The sequence below is a fragment of the Ursus arctos genome, chromosome X (assembly GCF_023065955.2).
Source record: "Ursus arctos isolate Adak ecotype North America chromosome X, UrsArc2.0, whole genome shotgun sequence".
Classification (NCBI taxonomy): domain Eukaryota; kingdom Metazoa; phylum Chordata; class Mammalia; order Carnivora; family Ursidae; genus Ursus; species Ursus arctos.
In genome coordinates this window covers 61,664,651-61,681,138 of record NC_079873.1, presented here as the reverse complement: position 1 = coordinate 61,681,138, position 16,488 = coordinate 61,664,651, and the positions used below count along the sequence as shown (strand labels likewise).

Genomic DNA, 16,488 nt, shown 5'->3' with positions numbered 1-16,488 from the left:
TATGTTGAATAATAGTGGCGAGAGTGGGCATCCTTGTCGAGTTCCTGATCTTAAGGGAAAGGCTTCCAGCTTTTCTCCATTGAGAATAATATTTGCAGTAGGCTTTTCATAGATGGCTTTTATGAGATTGAGAAATGTACCTTCTATTCCTACACTCTGAAGGGTTTTAATCAGGAAAGGATGCTGTATTTTGTCAAATGCTTTTTCGGCATCGATTGAGAGGATCATATGGTTCCTGAGTCTTTTCTTGTGGATATGATGTATCACGCTGATTGATTTGCGAATATTGAACCACGCTTCTTCTGCCCATTTCTTAACTGGATTATTTGTTTTTTGGGTGTTGAGTTTGATAAATTCTTTTTTTTTGAAGATTTTATTTATTTATTTGACAGAGACAGCCAGTGAGAGAGGGAACACAAGCAGGGGGAGTGGGAGAGGAAGAAGCAGGCTCCCAGCAGAGGAGCCTGATGTGGAGCTCGATCCCACAACGCCGGGATCACGCCCTGAGCTGAAGGCAGATGCTTAACAACTGTGCTACCCAGGCGCCCTGAGTTTGATAAATTCTTTATAGATTCTGGATACTAGTGCTTTTTCTGAGAAGACATTTACAAATATCTTCTCCCATTCTGTCAGTTGTCTTTTTGTTTTTGTTTCCTTTGCTGTGCAAAAGCTTTTTATATTGATGAAGTCCTAATATTTAATTTTTGCTTTTGTTTCCCTTGCCTTTGGAGTTGTGTCTAACAAGAAGTTGCTGTGGCCAAGGTCACAAAGGTTGCTGCCTGTGTTCTCCTCTAGGATTTTAATGGATTCCTGTCTCACATTTAGGTCTTTCATTCATTTTGAGTCTATTTTTGTGTATGGTGTAAGGAAACGGTCCAGTTTCTTTCTTCTGCATGTGTCTGTCCCATTTTCCCAACACCATTTTTTGAAGAGACTGTTTTTTTTTCCAGTGGATAGTCAGTCCTGCTTTGTTGAAGATTAGTTGACCATAGAGTTGAGGGTCCATTTATGTGTTCTCTATCCTGTTCCTTTGAACTATGTGTCTGTTTTTGTGCCAGTACCATACTGTCTTGATGATTTTTTAAAAGATTTTATTGATTTATTTGAGATAGAGAAAGCAAGCAGGAGCAGCATAATCAAAAGAAGAAGCAGATTTGCAGCTGAGCAAGAGCCTGATGGTTCCTTATTTTCCATCATTTTGTCTTCTGTATCAGTGACTCTCTCTTCTGCCTTGTTTATCCAAGCAGTTAAGGCCTCCATTTTTTTTTACTGCATCTCAGGAATAGCATTTTAAATTTTGGCCCGATTAGATTTTAGTTCTTTTTTTATATTATCATATAATATATTATTTGTTTCAGGGGTACAGGTCTGTGATTCATCAGTCTTACACAACACACAGTGCTCACCATAAGACATACTCTCCCCAATGTCCACCACCCAGCCACCCCATCCCTCCCACCCCCCTCCACTCCAGCAACCTCAGTTTGTTTCCTGAGATTAAGAGTCTCCCTCTCTAGTTTCATCCCGTTTCATTTTTTCCTGTCTTCCCCCATGGTCCTCTGCCTTATTTCTCAAATTCCACATATCAGTGAGATCATATGATAATTGTCTCTCTCTGTTTGTCTTATTTCACTTAGCATAATACCCTCTAGTTCCATCCACATCGTTGCAAATGGCAAGATTTCAATTTTTTGATGGCTGCATAATAGTCCATTGTATATATATACCACATCTTCTTTATCCCATCATCAATCAGTGGACATTTGGGTTCTTTCCATAGTTTTGCTATTATTGATAATTTCAGTTTTTGATGGCTGCATAGTATTCAAGTGTGTGTGTACACACACACACACACACACACACACCACATCTTCTTTATCCCTTCATCAATCAGTGGACATTTGGGTTCTTTCCATAGTTTTGCTATTGTTGATAATGCTGCTTTAAACATCGGGGTGCATGTGCCCCTCCAAATCTGTACTTTTGTATGCTTTGGGTAAATACCTAGTAGTGCAATTGCTGGGTCATAGGATAGTTCTATTTTTTAACTTTTTGAGGAACCTGCATACTGTTTTCCAGAGTGGCTGCACCAGTTTGCATTCCCACCAACAGTGTAAGAGGGTTCCCCTTTCTCCACATCCTTGCCAACACCTGTTTTTTCTTGTGATGTTAATATTAGCCATTCTGACAGGTGTAAAGTGGTATCTCATTGTGGTTTGTTTTTGCCTGATGATGAGTGTTGTTGAACACCTTTTCATCTGTCTGTTAGCCATCTAGATGTCTTCCTTGGGAAAATGTCTATTCATCTCTTAACTGAATTATTTGGTTTTTGGGGTGTTGAGTTTGATAATTTCTTTATCAATTTTGGATACTAACCCTTTAACAGATAATGTTATTTGCAAGTATCTTCTCTTACTCCGTAGGCTGCCTCGTAGTTTTATTGATTGTTTCCTTCTTAGAGAATATTTTCAAAAGCTTATTTACCATTTATACATCTTCTTTAATGAGATGTTTGTTAAGGTCTTTGGCCCATTTTTTAATCAGCTCATTTGTTCTCTTATTGTTGAATTTTAAGAGTTCTTTGCATATCTTAGAGAACAGTCATTTATCAAATGTGTGTATTGCACATTTTTTCTCCTTGTCTGTGGTTTGTCACCTCACCCTCTTGACTTTTTTTTTTCCCACCAAGCAGAAGTTTTTAATTTTAAGGAAGTACAACTTACCAGCTATTTCTGTCATGGATCATGTCTTTGGTATTGTATCTAAGAAGTCATCACTATATCCATGGTCATCTAGGTTTCTCCTATGTTACCTTCTTAACTGAATTATTTGTTTTTTGGGGTGTTTATTTTTTCCTTTTATATTTAGGTCTATGATCCATTTTTCTTTAAAGATTTTATTTATTTATTTGACAGAGGGTCAATGAGAGAGGGAACACAAGCAGGGGGAGTGGGAGAGGGAGAAGCAGGCTTCCCACCGAGCAGGGAGCCCGATGCGGGGCTCAATCCCAGGACCCTGGGATCATGACCTGAGCCGAAGGCAGATGCTTAACGACTGAGCCACCCAGGCACCCCTATGATCCATTTTGAATTAATTTTTGTGAAAAGTATAAGGTGTGTGTCTAGATTAGGTGGGTTATTTATTTATTTGTTTGTTTTAGCTCATGGATGTCCAGTTTTAGCACCATTTGTTGAGAAGACTGTCCTTTCTCCATTTATTTTTATTTTTAATTTATTTATTTTTAGAAAAGAGAGAGAGAGTGAGTGAGTAGGGGGAAGGGCAGAGGGAGAGAATCTTCAACTAGACTCCCCACTGAATGTGGAACCTGACATGGGGGTCAGTCTCACGACCCATGAGATCATGACCTGAGCTGAAATCAAAAGTCCGATGCTTAACTGACTGAGCCACCCAGGTGCCCCCCTTTCTCCATTAATTGCCTTTTCTCTTTTGCCAGTGATCAGTTGACTATATTTATGTGGGTGTATTTTTAGGCTTTCTGTTCCGTGCTGTTGATATATTTGTCTGCTTTTTTTTGACCAAGACCATACTCTCTTGATTACCCTAGCTTGAAGCTCAGTAGTGAGAGTTCTCCAATTTTGTTCTCCTTCAGTATTGGTGTTGGTTATTCTGAGACCTTTTCCTCTCCATGTAAACATTAGAATCACTTTATCAATATCCACAAAATTATTTGCTGTGATTTTGACCGAGGCTGCATTGAATCTATAGATGAAGTTGTGAAGACGTCTTGACAATATTGAGTCTCCATTTCACTAGTTCTTCTTCTTTTTTTTTTAAGATTTTATTTGTCAGAGAGAGCACAAGCAAGGGGAGCAGCAGGCAGAGCAGGCAGAGGGAGAAGCAGGCTCCCCGCTGAGCAAGGAGTCCAATGCAGGACTCGATCCCAGCACCCTGGGATCATGACCTGACCCAAAGGCAGCTGCTTAACTGACTGAGCCATCCAGGCATCCCTCGCCAGTTCTTTTTGATTTCTTTCATCAGAGTTTTGTTAGTTTTCCTCATATTGATCTTGTACATATTTTGTTAGATTTATACTTAAATATTTCATTGGGGTGGGTGCTAATATAAATGGTATTGTTTTTTATTTCAAATTTCTCTTGTTCATTGCTGGTATATATGAATGCAGTTGACTTTTGTATATTAGGTTTGTATCCTACCACCTTGGTTAAATCGCTTATTAGTTATAGGAGTTATTTTGGTTTATTCTTTTGGATCTTTTACGTAGATAATCATGTCATCCATGAACAAAGACAGGTTTTTTTCCTTCCTTCACAATGTATATTCCTTTTATTTCCTTTTTATCTTATTGCATTAGCTAGAACTTCTAGGACAGTGTTGAAAAGAATTGGTGACAAAGGCCATTCTTGTACCTGATCTTAGTAGGAAACCTTTGAGTTTCTCGTCATTAAGTATAATGTTAGCTGTAGTATTTTTGTAGATATTCTTTATGAAGTTGAGAAAGCTCCCCTATAATCCTAGTTTACTGAGAGATTCTATCATGGATAGGTTTGGATTTTGTCAAATGCTTTTCCTTTATCGATAAGATAATGTGAGTTTTTTTAGCCTATTGTTACGATACATTGCATTAATTGATTTTTAAATTTCATTATAATTCTAATATAGTTAACATACAGTATTATATTAGTTTCAGGTGTACAATATAGTGATTCAACAATTCCATACAACACCCAGTGCTCATCTCAAGAAACGTGCTCCTTAATCCCCATCACCCACTTAACCAGTCCCCTAACCCACTTCTCTGGTAGCCATCAGTTTGTTCTCTACTTTTAGGAGTCTGTTTCTTGGTTTGTCTCGCTCTCTTTTCCTTTGCTTATTTGTTTTATTTTTCAGATTCCACATATGACTAAAATCATATAGTATTTGCCCTTCTCTGGCTGATTTATTTCACTTAGCATTATGCTTTCTAGCCTCCATCCATGTCATTACAGATGACAAGATTTCAGTCTTTTTTATGGCTAAATTATATTCCAGTGCATACATATACCACATACATGTACTACATCTTCTTTACCCATTTGTCTGTCTGTGGACACTTAGGCTGTTTCTATTCCTTGGTTGTTGTAAATAATGCTGCTATGGACATAGGGGTTCATGTAGCCCTGTGAATTGGTGCTTTTGTATTTTTGGGGTAAATACCCAGTAGTGCAATTACTGGATCATAGGGTAGCTCTATTTTCACTTTTTGAGGAATCCCCATACTGTTTTTCCACAGTGGCTGCAGCAGTTTGCTCTCCCACTAACAGTGCAAGAGTGTCCCTTTTTCTCTACTTCCTCTCCAACACTTGTTGTTTCTTTGCATTAATTGAGTTTTAGTATTAAACTTGCTTGCTTGGAATAAATCCTCCTTGGTTGGGTGTATAATGCTTTTTGTACATTATCGATTTAATTTGCTAATATTTTGTTTACAATTCTTGCATCTGTGTTCATGAGAGACATCAATCTATAGTTTTCTTATGTCTTTGTTTTGGGTATGAAGATAGTACTAGCCTCATAGATCAAACTGAATGTATTCCCTCTGCTTTATCTTCTTTTGTTAAAGATTTATTTACTTATTTTTAGATAGGGAGAGATAGCAGGGGGAGGGGCAAAGGGAGAGGGAGAGAAAGAATCCCAAGCAGACACCCTCCTGATGTGGAGCTCGAGACAGGTTGTGAGATCACGACCTGAGCAGAAACCAAGAGTCGGACGCTCAACTGACTGAGTCACTCTGTTGCCCCTTTTTCTAAGTTTTATTTATTTATTTTTATAGAGAGAGACACAGAGACAGAGTCCCTCTGCTTTATCTTCTGAAAGAGATTGTAGAAACTGGTATAATTTCTTCTTATATGTTTGGTAGAATTTACCATTGAACTCGTCTGAGCCTGGTTCTTTCTACTTTGGAAGGTTATTATTTTTGGTTCAATTTTTTTAATACATACGGGCCTATTCAGATTTTTTAATTTCTTTTTGTATGAGTTTTCGAAAATCGTATCTTTCAATGAAGTGGTCCATTACGTGTAGGTTATAAAATTTATAATCATAGAGTTGTTCATAGCTTTTTTTTTTTACACTATCCTTTTAATGTCCATATAGGATCTGTAGTGATATCCTCTCTTTCATATCTGATACTAGTATTTTGTGCCTTCTCTTTTTCTTAGTTTGGCCATACACTTATTTATTTCTTTGATCATTTCAAAGAACAAGCTTTTGATTTCATTGATTTTTCTCTCTTGACTATTTTCAATTTTGTTGATTTCTGCTCTAATTCTTATTATTTATTTTCTTCTACTAAGTTTGGATTTAATTTGTTCTTTTTTTGGTTTCCTAAGGGGGAAACTTAAACTATTGATTTAGATATTTTTTCCTCATATATGCATTCAATGTTATAAATTTCCCTCTAACCATTTTTTTGCTGTATCGCACAGATTTTGATAAGTTGTGTTTCCATTTTCATTTAGTTCAAACCTTTCTAAATTTTTCTTGAGATTTCTTCCTTTAGCATGTGTTAATTAGAAATATATCATTTAATTTTCATGTATTTGGGGATTTTCTAGTTCTTTTTCTGTTATGGCTTCTAGTTTAATTCCATTATTGTCTGAGGGACCAACATTGTATGATTTCTATACTTTAAATTTGTTAAGGTGTGTTTTATAGCCCAGAATGTGGTCTGTCTTGGTGAATGTTTCATGTGAGTTTGAGAAGAATATGAATTGTGCTTTTTTGGATGAAGTTAGTTCTGTAGATGTCAATTATATCCAGTTGATTGAAGGTGGTATTGAGTTCAGCCGTGTCCTTACTGATTTTTTGCCTGCTGGATCTGTCTACTGGGTGTTGAATAGGGATGTTGAAGTCTCCAACTATGATAGTAGATTCATCTATTTCTCCTTGCAAGTTTTTGTCTCACATAGTTTGACCCTGTTGTTAGGCACATACACATTAAAAATTATTATGTCTTTTTGGAGAATTGACCCCTTTATCATCATGTAATGCCCTTTTTAATCCCTAATAACTTTCCGTATTTTGAAATCTGCTCCATCTAAAGTTAGTACAGCTATTCCTGCTTTCTTCTGGTTAATGTTAGCATGGTATATTTTCCTCCATCCTTTTAATCTGTATATTATCCATATATTTAATCTATATGTGTTTCTATATTTAGAGTGGGTTTCTTATACTCAACATACACTTGGGTCTTGTTTTTTGAACCACTCTGGCCATTTCTGTCTTTTAATTGATGTATTTAGACCATTGATACTCATTTATGTAATTGGATTATTTATATAGTTTGTCTAATATCTACTGTATTCATTACTGTTTTCTATTTGTTGCCCTCATTCGTTGCTCCTATTTTTATATTCCCCCTTTTCTGCCTTTTGTGTAGTTGAACATTTTATGTGATTTTCTCTCCTTTCTTAGCATATTGGCTATGCTTTTTTCTTTTCGCTTTTTTCGTGCTTGCCCTAGAATTTGCAGTATACCTTTACAGCTAATTCAAGTCCACTTTTTTTTTTGAGAGATAGAGAACATGCACACAAGTGGTGGGGAGGGGCAGAGGGAGAGGGAGGGAGAGAATCTTTTTTTTTTAATAATTTTTTATTATGTTATGTTAGTCACCATACAGTATATCCTTGGTTTTTGATGTAGTGTTCCATGATTCATTGTTTGCGTATAACACCCAGTGCACCATGCAATATGTGCCCTCTTTAATACCCATCACCAGCCTATCCCAATCCCCCACCCCCTCCCCTCTGAAGCCCTCAGTTTGTTTCCCAGAGTCCACAGTCTCTCATGGTTCATTCCCCCTTCTGTTTACCCCCCTTCATTCTTCCCTTCCTTCTCCTACTGATCTTCCTGCTATTTCTTATGTTCCATAAATGAGTGAAACCATATGATAATTGTCTTTCTCTGCTTGACTTATTTCACTTAGCATAATTTCCTCCAGTCCCTTCCATGTTGCTGCAAATGTTGGGTAATCTTTCTGATGGCTGAGTACTATTCCATTGTATATATGGGCCACATTTTCTTAATCCAGTCATCTGTTGAAGGCATCTTGGCTCCTTCCACAATTTAGCTATTGTGGACAGTGCTGCTATGAACATTGGGGTGCATATGGCCCTTCTCTTCACTACGTCTGTATCTTTGGGATAAATACCCAGTAGTGCAATTGCTGGATCATAGGGTAGCTCAATTTTTAACTTTTTAAGGGGCCTTCACGCTGATTTCCAAAGTGGCTGTACCAACTTGCATTCCCACCAACAGGGAGGGAGAGAATGTTCAGCAGGCTCCATATCTAGTGTGGAGCCTGACACAGGGCTCGATCTCATGACCCTGAGATCATGACCTGAGCTGAAATCAAGAGTCGGATGATTAACCAACTGAGCCACCCAGGCGCCCCCATTAGTCCACTTTTAAATAGCACTGTGCCACTTCATGGGTTGTGTAACTTAAAATAAAAGAAAAATTCTTAACTTTTGTCTCCCATCCCTTGTATCATCATTTATTTCGTTTATATTTAAGCATACATAAATACATACACAATCAAATACATTGTTGGTATTATTTTGAACAAACTGTTATCTCTTAGGTGAATTTAGAGTGAGAAAAATAGGGGCACCTGGCTGACTCAGTCGGTGGAGCACGCAGCTCTTGATCTCAGGATTGTGAGTTCGAGCTCTTTGTTGGGTATAGAGATTACTTAAAAATAAAATCTTAAAAAGAAAACAAGTATTTATTTTATTTTCACTTATTTCTTCTTCAGTGTTCTCCCTTACTTTATGTGGATCCAAGTTTCTGACCTTTCTTATTTTCCTTGTCTCTAATGAATTTCTCTTAACATTTCTTGCATGAAATTCCCTTAGTTTTTGTTTGTCTGTGACAGTCCTTATTTCTCCTTCACTTTTGAAGAATAATTTCTCAGGGTGCAGAATTCTAAGTTGGTGGTGTTTTTTTTCTCTTCACACTTTAAATATTTCACTCTCTTCTTGCTTGCATGGTTTCTAAAGAGAAGTTGGAAGTAATTCTTATCTCCCTCTGTGAGTAAGGTGTTTTATTCCTCCAGCTTCTTTCAGGTCTTTTTTTCTTTATGTTTGACTTTCTATAGTTTCTATATCAAAAGTGATATGCCTGGGTATATTTTTTTGGCATTTATTCTGCTTGATGTTCTTGGAGCTTCCTGAATTTATGGTGTGGAGTCAGATGTTAACTTGGGGAATTCTCAATCATTACTGTTTTTAATATTTCTTCTGTTCCTTTCTCCTCCTTCTGGTATTCCCATTATGTGAATGTTACATCTTTTGTAGTAGTGACCGATAGTCCTTGGATATTCTGTTCTGTTCTTTTTAGTCTTTATTCTCTGCTTTTCAGTTTTCGAGGATTCTGTTAATATATCCTCTAGCTCAGAGACTTTTTTTTCCTCAGCCATGTCTAGTGTACTAATAAGCCCATCAAAGGCATTTTTCTTTCCGTTACAGTGTTTTTCATCTCCAGCGTTTCTTTTTTATTCTTTTTTAGGATTTCCATCTCTTTTTTTACAGTGTCCATTTGTTTTTGCATGCTGTGTAATTTATCCACTAGAACCATTAGCTTATTAACCATAGATTTAAAAAATGATAATTCTGATAATTCCAACATCCTTGTCATGTCTAGTTATGATACATGCTCTGTGTCTTCAAATCATGGTTTTTTTGTTTTTTTTTTTGTTTTTTTACTTTTGGTATGTCTTGTAATTTTTTTTTCATAGCCAGACATGATGTACTGGTTAAAATGAACTGTTGTAAATTGGCCTTTAGAAATGTGGTGTTAAGGGGGGAGGGGTACGTTCTATGGTCCTATGATTAAGTCTCAGTCTTTTAGTGAGACTATACCCCTGGACTATGAACTTCACAAGAGTTTCTCAGCTTTTTTTCCCCCCTTAGGGGACAGGATAGCATCTTCTTTCATTTGAACTAATACAGTAGCCTTTCAACTGGTTCACTTACCACCATCCATATAACACACTCTCCCTATTACCTCTATGACAGTTTCCAGAGGTTTTTTCTTTTTGTTTTTGTTTTGGGGAGAGGTTCTTTTTTTTAAGATTTATTTATTCATTTAAGAGAGAGAGTGAGAGAGAGCAAGCACGTGTGCATGTGAGTGGGGGAGGAGCAAAGGGAGAGGGAGAGAATCTCCGGCAGACTCCCTGCTGAGTGCAGAGCCTGACACAGGGCTCAATCCCAGGACCACAGATTATAACCTGAACTGAAATCATGAGTTGGACACTTAACCAACTGAGCCACCCAGGTACCTCTCTGGAGAATATTAATAACAATAGTTGGGAAAAATTAAATTTGGGAACCTTGAGGGTAAACAAAATTAAATTTTATTTTTTACTTCAGGGTATCATGATCTATGAAGGATCTGAGGGTTCTATTCTACTTACAAGCTAATGAGTTAGCCTGCCATGGTTTCATACATACTGGCAGAAGAAATGATACTCCTGGGTCAGAGTTAAAGGACTTTATTATTCACAGCAACAATAGTATCCAAAGTATCAGCACTTTCTTGCACCATTTCCCCTAGGCCCCACTTTCCATAGTAGGATGCAATGAAGGCCAGTGGTTTGTATTATGGAAGAGTATCTCCAAGCTTTGGGAAATCCTTCTATAAAGGGTAGTAAGCATGTATGCCCTTTGCTTTGGAGGGGGTCTAGCTCTATCTTCTAAGGCTATACGAATACCCTTCAGAAAATTATCCAGAACAAAGGTAGTCAATCCTCTGTACACAACATGTGCAGAAACACAAGAAACCTATGGAGAATTGTCTCCCAACACAGAACTTCTCATAGGCTTTAACATGCTGGTATATGTTATCTTTCAAATCCAATAGTGGGATCTGATATGCAGAATTTCCCAAATTATTGGACTATTTAATGGAGGATTTTGCTTAGATTCTATGGAACATACTTTTGAAAATAGTGGCATATAAACTAAAGCCAAAATTCCTTAGTTTTCCATTCACACACTTGACTCCAGACACATAACCACCTTTCTCATATTTATATTATGTCATACACTGTCTTATTTCAGCTTCATTGATTATTTGTTTCCTACGACATGAAGTATCCTTGCTCCCTTTCTGTCCCCTCTTAAAATTCTACTTACCTTTAGGCCTCATTTCCGATACTCCCTTGCAGCCTTTTCAAATCTTCCAGATGAAATATGAGTCATTCCTTTTCTTGTGTTGCCATACTATTTTTCTTATATTTCTATTATACATGTATCCACATTCTACCTTATAGTAGACTTAGCCACATAGTTGTTTGACAGTTCCTCTTAGAATATACTCACTTAAGAGCAGAGCGAACGTCCTGTAGCTATCAGTGTTAAGTACATAATGGATGCTCAGTAAATATCAAACAGCATAATGTTCCCATTTTATAGTATGTCATTATGCCAGTCATATTCCAGTCACAGCTCCGTAAATCAAAACCAGTACATTTATAAAACATGCTACAACCTAAAAGATTAGCACGGTTAGCCTTTATTAGACCAAAGGAAACAATTTCTAGAGTTTAAGAAATTACTTTCTCATTGTCTATTATTCAAGCTGGGATTGTTTTAGAAATTAAAATATTGTAATTCCACTTCTTTTAACAATATACACAAAGAATTTCTGTTAGTGATTTATTGAAATACAAAACTAATTTTCTTCTACATCAAATAGTTTTTCATAATTGATGCCCATTTTAGAGCTATATTTAGAGTTAGTGGTATCAGGATGGTAGTATATCCATTTGTGGAAGAAATTCAAATCTTTCTCCAAATAGTAGTGTCATATGCCACAGTATATGTGGGAAAATATATATAACATATAATGTGCTATCTTTACCAATCTTAAATATAAAATTCACTAATGTTAAGTACACTCACATTGTTGTGCATCCACTCTCCAGAACCCTTTTCATTTTATAAAGCTGAAACTCATTACACATTAAATAATTCCCCATTCCCTCTTCTCACAGCCCCTGGCAACTACTATTCTACTTTCAGTCTCTATGACTTTGACTCTATAGGTACCTCATATAAATGTAATTGTATGGGGTGCTTGGGTGGCTCAGTCAGTTAAACGTCTGCCTTCAGCTCAGGTCATGATCCTGGGGTCCTGGGATCAAGCCCCGCATTGGGCTCCCTGCTCAGCAGGGAGTCTGCCTCTTCCTCTCCCTCTGCCTGCTGCTCCCCCTGCTTGTGTTCTCTCTCACACTCTCTGTCAGATAAATAATAAATAAAATCTTTAAAAGAAAAATAAATGTAATTGTACAATATTGGTCTTTTTGTGACATGCTTTATTTCACTTAGCATTATGTCCTCAAAGTTTATCCATATTGTAGCATGTGTCAGATTTTTTTTCCTTTTTGAGGCTGAATTATGTTCTATTGTATGTATATAGCACATTTTATTTATCCATTAATCTATTGATGGACACTTGAGTTTCTTCCATCTTTTGGCTATTGTGAATAATGCTACTGTGATTGTAAGTGTACAAATATCTCTTGGAGACCCTGCTTTCAATCCTTTTAGGTATATACAGCCAGAATTGAAATTCCTAGATCATGTAATAGTTCTATTTTTAGTTTTTTAAGGAACTTCCATCCTGTTTTCCATAGTGGCTGCACCATTTCATATTCCCACCAACAGTACACACAGGGGTGCCAGTTTCTTTACGTCCTCATCAACACTTATTTTTTAGTTGTTTTGTTTTGTTTGTTAGTAGCCATTCTAATAGATATAAGGTGGTATTTCATTATAGTTTTGATTTGTATTTCCCTAATGGATGTAGAGCATCTTTTCATGTGCTTTTTGCCCAGTTGCTAATCTTTTTTAAAGAAATATCTATTCAACAGCGGTTAAGCGTCTGCCTTCGGCTCAGGGCGTGATCCCGGCGTTGTGGGATCGAGCCCCACATCAGGCTCCTCCGCTATGAGCCTGCTTCTTCCTCTCCCACTCCCCCTGCTTGTGTTCCCTCTCTCGCTGGCTGTCTCTATCTCTGTCAAATAAATAAATAAAATCTTAAAAAAAAAAAAAGAAATATCTATTCACATCCTCTGCCCAGTTTTTTTTTCCTTCTGCCCAGTTTCTTTCTTTTTTTTTTTTTAAAGATTTTATTTATTTATTCGACAGAGACAGAGACAGCCAGCGAGAGAGGGAACACAAGCAGGGGGAGTGGGAGAGGAAGAAGCAGGCTCATAGCGGAGGAGCCTGATGTGGGGCTCGATCCCACAACGCCGGGATCACGCCCTGAGCCGAAGGCAGACGCTTAACCGCTGTGCCACCCAGGCGCCCCCCTTCTGCCCAGTTTCTAATCTGTTTGGGTTTGTTTTTGTTTTGGTTTTGGTTGAATTGTAGTTCTTTATATATTGTAGATATTAACCCTTTATCAGATTAATGATTTGGAGATATGTTCTCCCACTCCATAGATTGCCTTTTCACTCTGTTGATTGTGTCTTTAGTCTACAAAATATTTTTAAAGGGCTGATTTGGTATAAAGTTGTTATACTAGTAATTATGAAAATACAAGTTATAAGAATGGTGATGGTGCAATATTTACCCATTACATGCACTTTTAGTAAGAGTATAGAGAAGTAGTCGCACGCAAATGGAAAAAAGAAAAAAGGAAAAGAATATGGAGAAATAGATACCTTCTTACAATTGATGGGTAGAAGTATAAATTGGGGGGCGCCTGGGTGGCTCAGTCGTTAAGCGTCTGCCTTCGGCTCAGGCCATGATCCCAGAGTACTGGGATCGAGCCCCGCATCGGGCTCCCTGCTGCACTGGGAGCCTGCTTCTTCCTCTTCCACTCCCCCTGCTTGTGTTCCCTCTCTCACTGGCTGTCTCTCTGTCAAATAAATAAATAAAATCTTAAAAAAAAACCAAAAAACCCCCCAAAAAACAAAAGCAAACAAAAAAGAAGTATAAATTGGTACAGCCACTTTGGAAAGCAAGTTGACTCTGTTTTAATTTAAAACGTTTCTACCCTGTGACCTAACAAGTCCATTTTGGAGAAAAACTCTCACCAGGTATACAGGAAGATATGTATGTGGCTGTTCATTGCAACATTATGTTTAATTGGAAAAAACTAAAGTCCAACAATAGCATAATTAGTAATCTATAAGAGTGAGGTTATTGTATATATAATATATATATGTATATATAATATGTAATGTATATATAATATGTATATGTATATATAATATGTATATATATGCATGCACACTATCATGGATAGATCCCTCAAACATGGCTGCATATAAAAAGCAAATTGTAGATTATAGTTAATATGATACCATTTGTGTTAAAGCAGACACAAAGCAATATTGTGTTTTCTGTTGGTATATACACATGTATATGAATAAATTCAGAAAGGTCTAGAAATAATAGTGGCTGCTAGAATTAACTGCAGATGGTCCTTATAACCCTGTAACTTTTTTTATTTCATAAGGGAAATGGATTCATATGTTGCTTAGATTTTTGTACATTTTTTGAAAAATCCAAAAGTGGTATAGTTAAATATTGAAAATTTTGTTTTAAAGGCACCTGGCTGGCTCAGTTGGAAGAGCATGTGACTTTTGATCTCAAGATCGCGACTCTGAGTGCCCCCACATTGGTGTAAAGATTACATACATACATACAAATAAAAAAAAAAAGATTTCGACCTAAAATTTGGGTAGCAGTTTGGTGGAGTGAACACTGTCCAGGCTCTGCTTCTAAGCTTTTCAGACTCAGAAATCGAATTTTTAACAATGTAGCCAGCATTTTATCTAGTTCTGGAGACTTTGTGCACACTCACCAAACTAAAAATCCGTGGACGTTGGTAACTAAAGGACTTATCTATTAATTTATTAATTTGCCATAAGAGACCAAGGGAGACCAAAATAATCATATCCATTAATCACTATACCCTCCTTCTTTATGGGAAGGTCTAAAAATTACTGTTAGAGGGTTCTATTGTGAGTATAGAATCAAAGCAAGAGAGTTGGATTGTTTTATTGTCTGATATCTTTAAATTACAAATGTCTTAAAGAAGCTAATTTCCCTTATAGGGTTCCCTGCTGAGGGGACCTGAATGTTTGCATCTGTTGGTCAGCATCTTTTCCCTGGACTTAGACTTTCTATTTTCCACAAGTACAGTTATATCAGGAAAGATATAATGCAGATGAGTCAGCTATGGTTTCTTTACCTAAATAATTCCAATGTTGTCTCCTTTAAGCATACCATGGTCACATTATAGAGAATGTGATGCTTATCAGTAAACATTTATAAAACTTTTAGAATTAACTATTTCTGCATATGACTGTCAGTTTGTATTGGTTTTCACTGCAGTTTTAGAGCACTATCTTTACTCCAGATTGAGAATGTACTCTATTTGGAGCTCACTTCAGCTACAAAAGGCAATTTTAGTTCTTGCAAATGTATTCTTTTTGCATAATTTCTGAACAGATTAAAATGTTTGTGATATGGGAGATTTTCCATTCTAAAGGAGTAGAGTGTAGGTTTCTTAGCTAGGAATTAATATTTGGTCAGTAAAGTGTACCAATTAAGGTCACAGGCAGTCTTGAGTTTGAATCCTGACTCCACTATTTTTCACTTTCCTTAGCAAATCACTTGACCTACCTAAAGCTGGGCTTCCTCGTCTTTGTAAAATGCCTAAATTTCGAGGTAATATTTGTTGTTAAGATTATTTTCTTGATACCTTATATTTTCATGGACTTCTTTTTATTCAGCTAAACATGAATTCAGCTCCAACTTTCATCAACTTTCCTGCAAAAGGGAAACCCAAGCGAGGTGATACATATGAGTTGCAGGTGCGTGGTTTTTCAGCTGAACAGATTGCCCGGTGGATTGCTGACAGAACTGACGTCAATGTAAGTTTCCTTACTTTGTAGAAAGTTAATTTTCTATTATCCACTTCCAGTCTTAACTGGGAAGTCCTAATTGGTCTCGTCCCCATATCACTGAGGTGGTAATAGTCTGGCAACCCCTTCAAAAATAGCATTTAATAGAATCATCCTGATGAAAGAGTAAAATTATAAAACACTTTCTGTTACCTTATTGAATTCAGCATGGAAACCACTCTTTTGACCTGATTTATTAAGTCCATGGGCTATCTAATGGTACTTGGCAAATACTTTTTTTTTTAAAGATTTTATTTATTTATTTGACAGAGACAGCCAGCGAGAGAGGGAGCACAAGCAGGGGGAGTGGGAGAGAAGGAAGCAGGCTCCCAGCGGAAGAGCCTGACATGGGGCTTGATCCCAGAACGCCGGGATCACGCTCTGAGCCAAAGGCAGATGCTTAACGACTGCACCACCCAGGCGCCCCTTGGCAAATACTTCTTAATCTAAAAAATGTTATGTTGTAGTTAAACAGAATATTGGACTTATCCCATCCCATTTTGGGATACATTGTAGACTATTTTGAATAGGATGAAAAGAAAAAAGTG

At 37.0% G+C, this 16,488-nt stretch overlaps 1 protein-coding gene across 1 annotated transcript in view; it reads left to right on the top strand.

Annotated features, from left to right (window-relative positions):
• MAGT1 (magnesium transporter 1) overlaps window positions 1–16,488 on the top strand; it is a 69,131-nt gene that overhangs the window by 35,032 nt on the left and 17,611 nt on the right. The window contains exon 4 of the mRNA XM_026480120.4: window positions 15,770–15,910. Coding sequence (XP_026335905.1) covers window positions 15,770–15,910 — 141 coding nt within the window. The remainder of the gene's footprint in view (window positions 1–15,769; window positions 15,911–16,488) is intronic.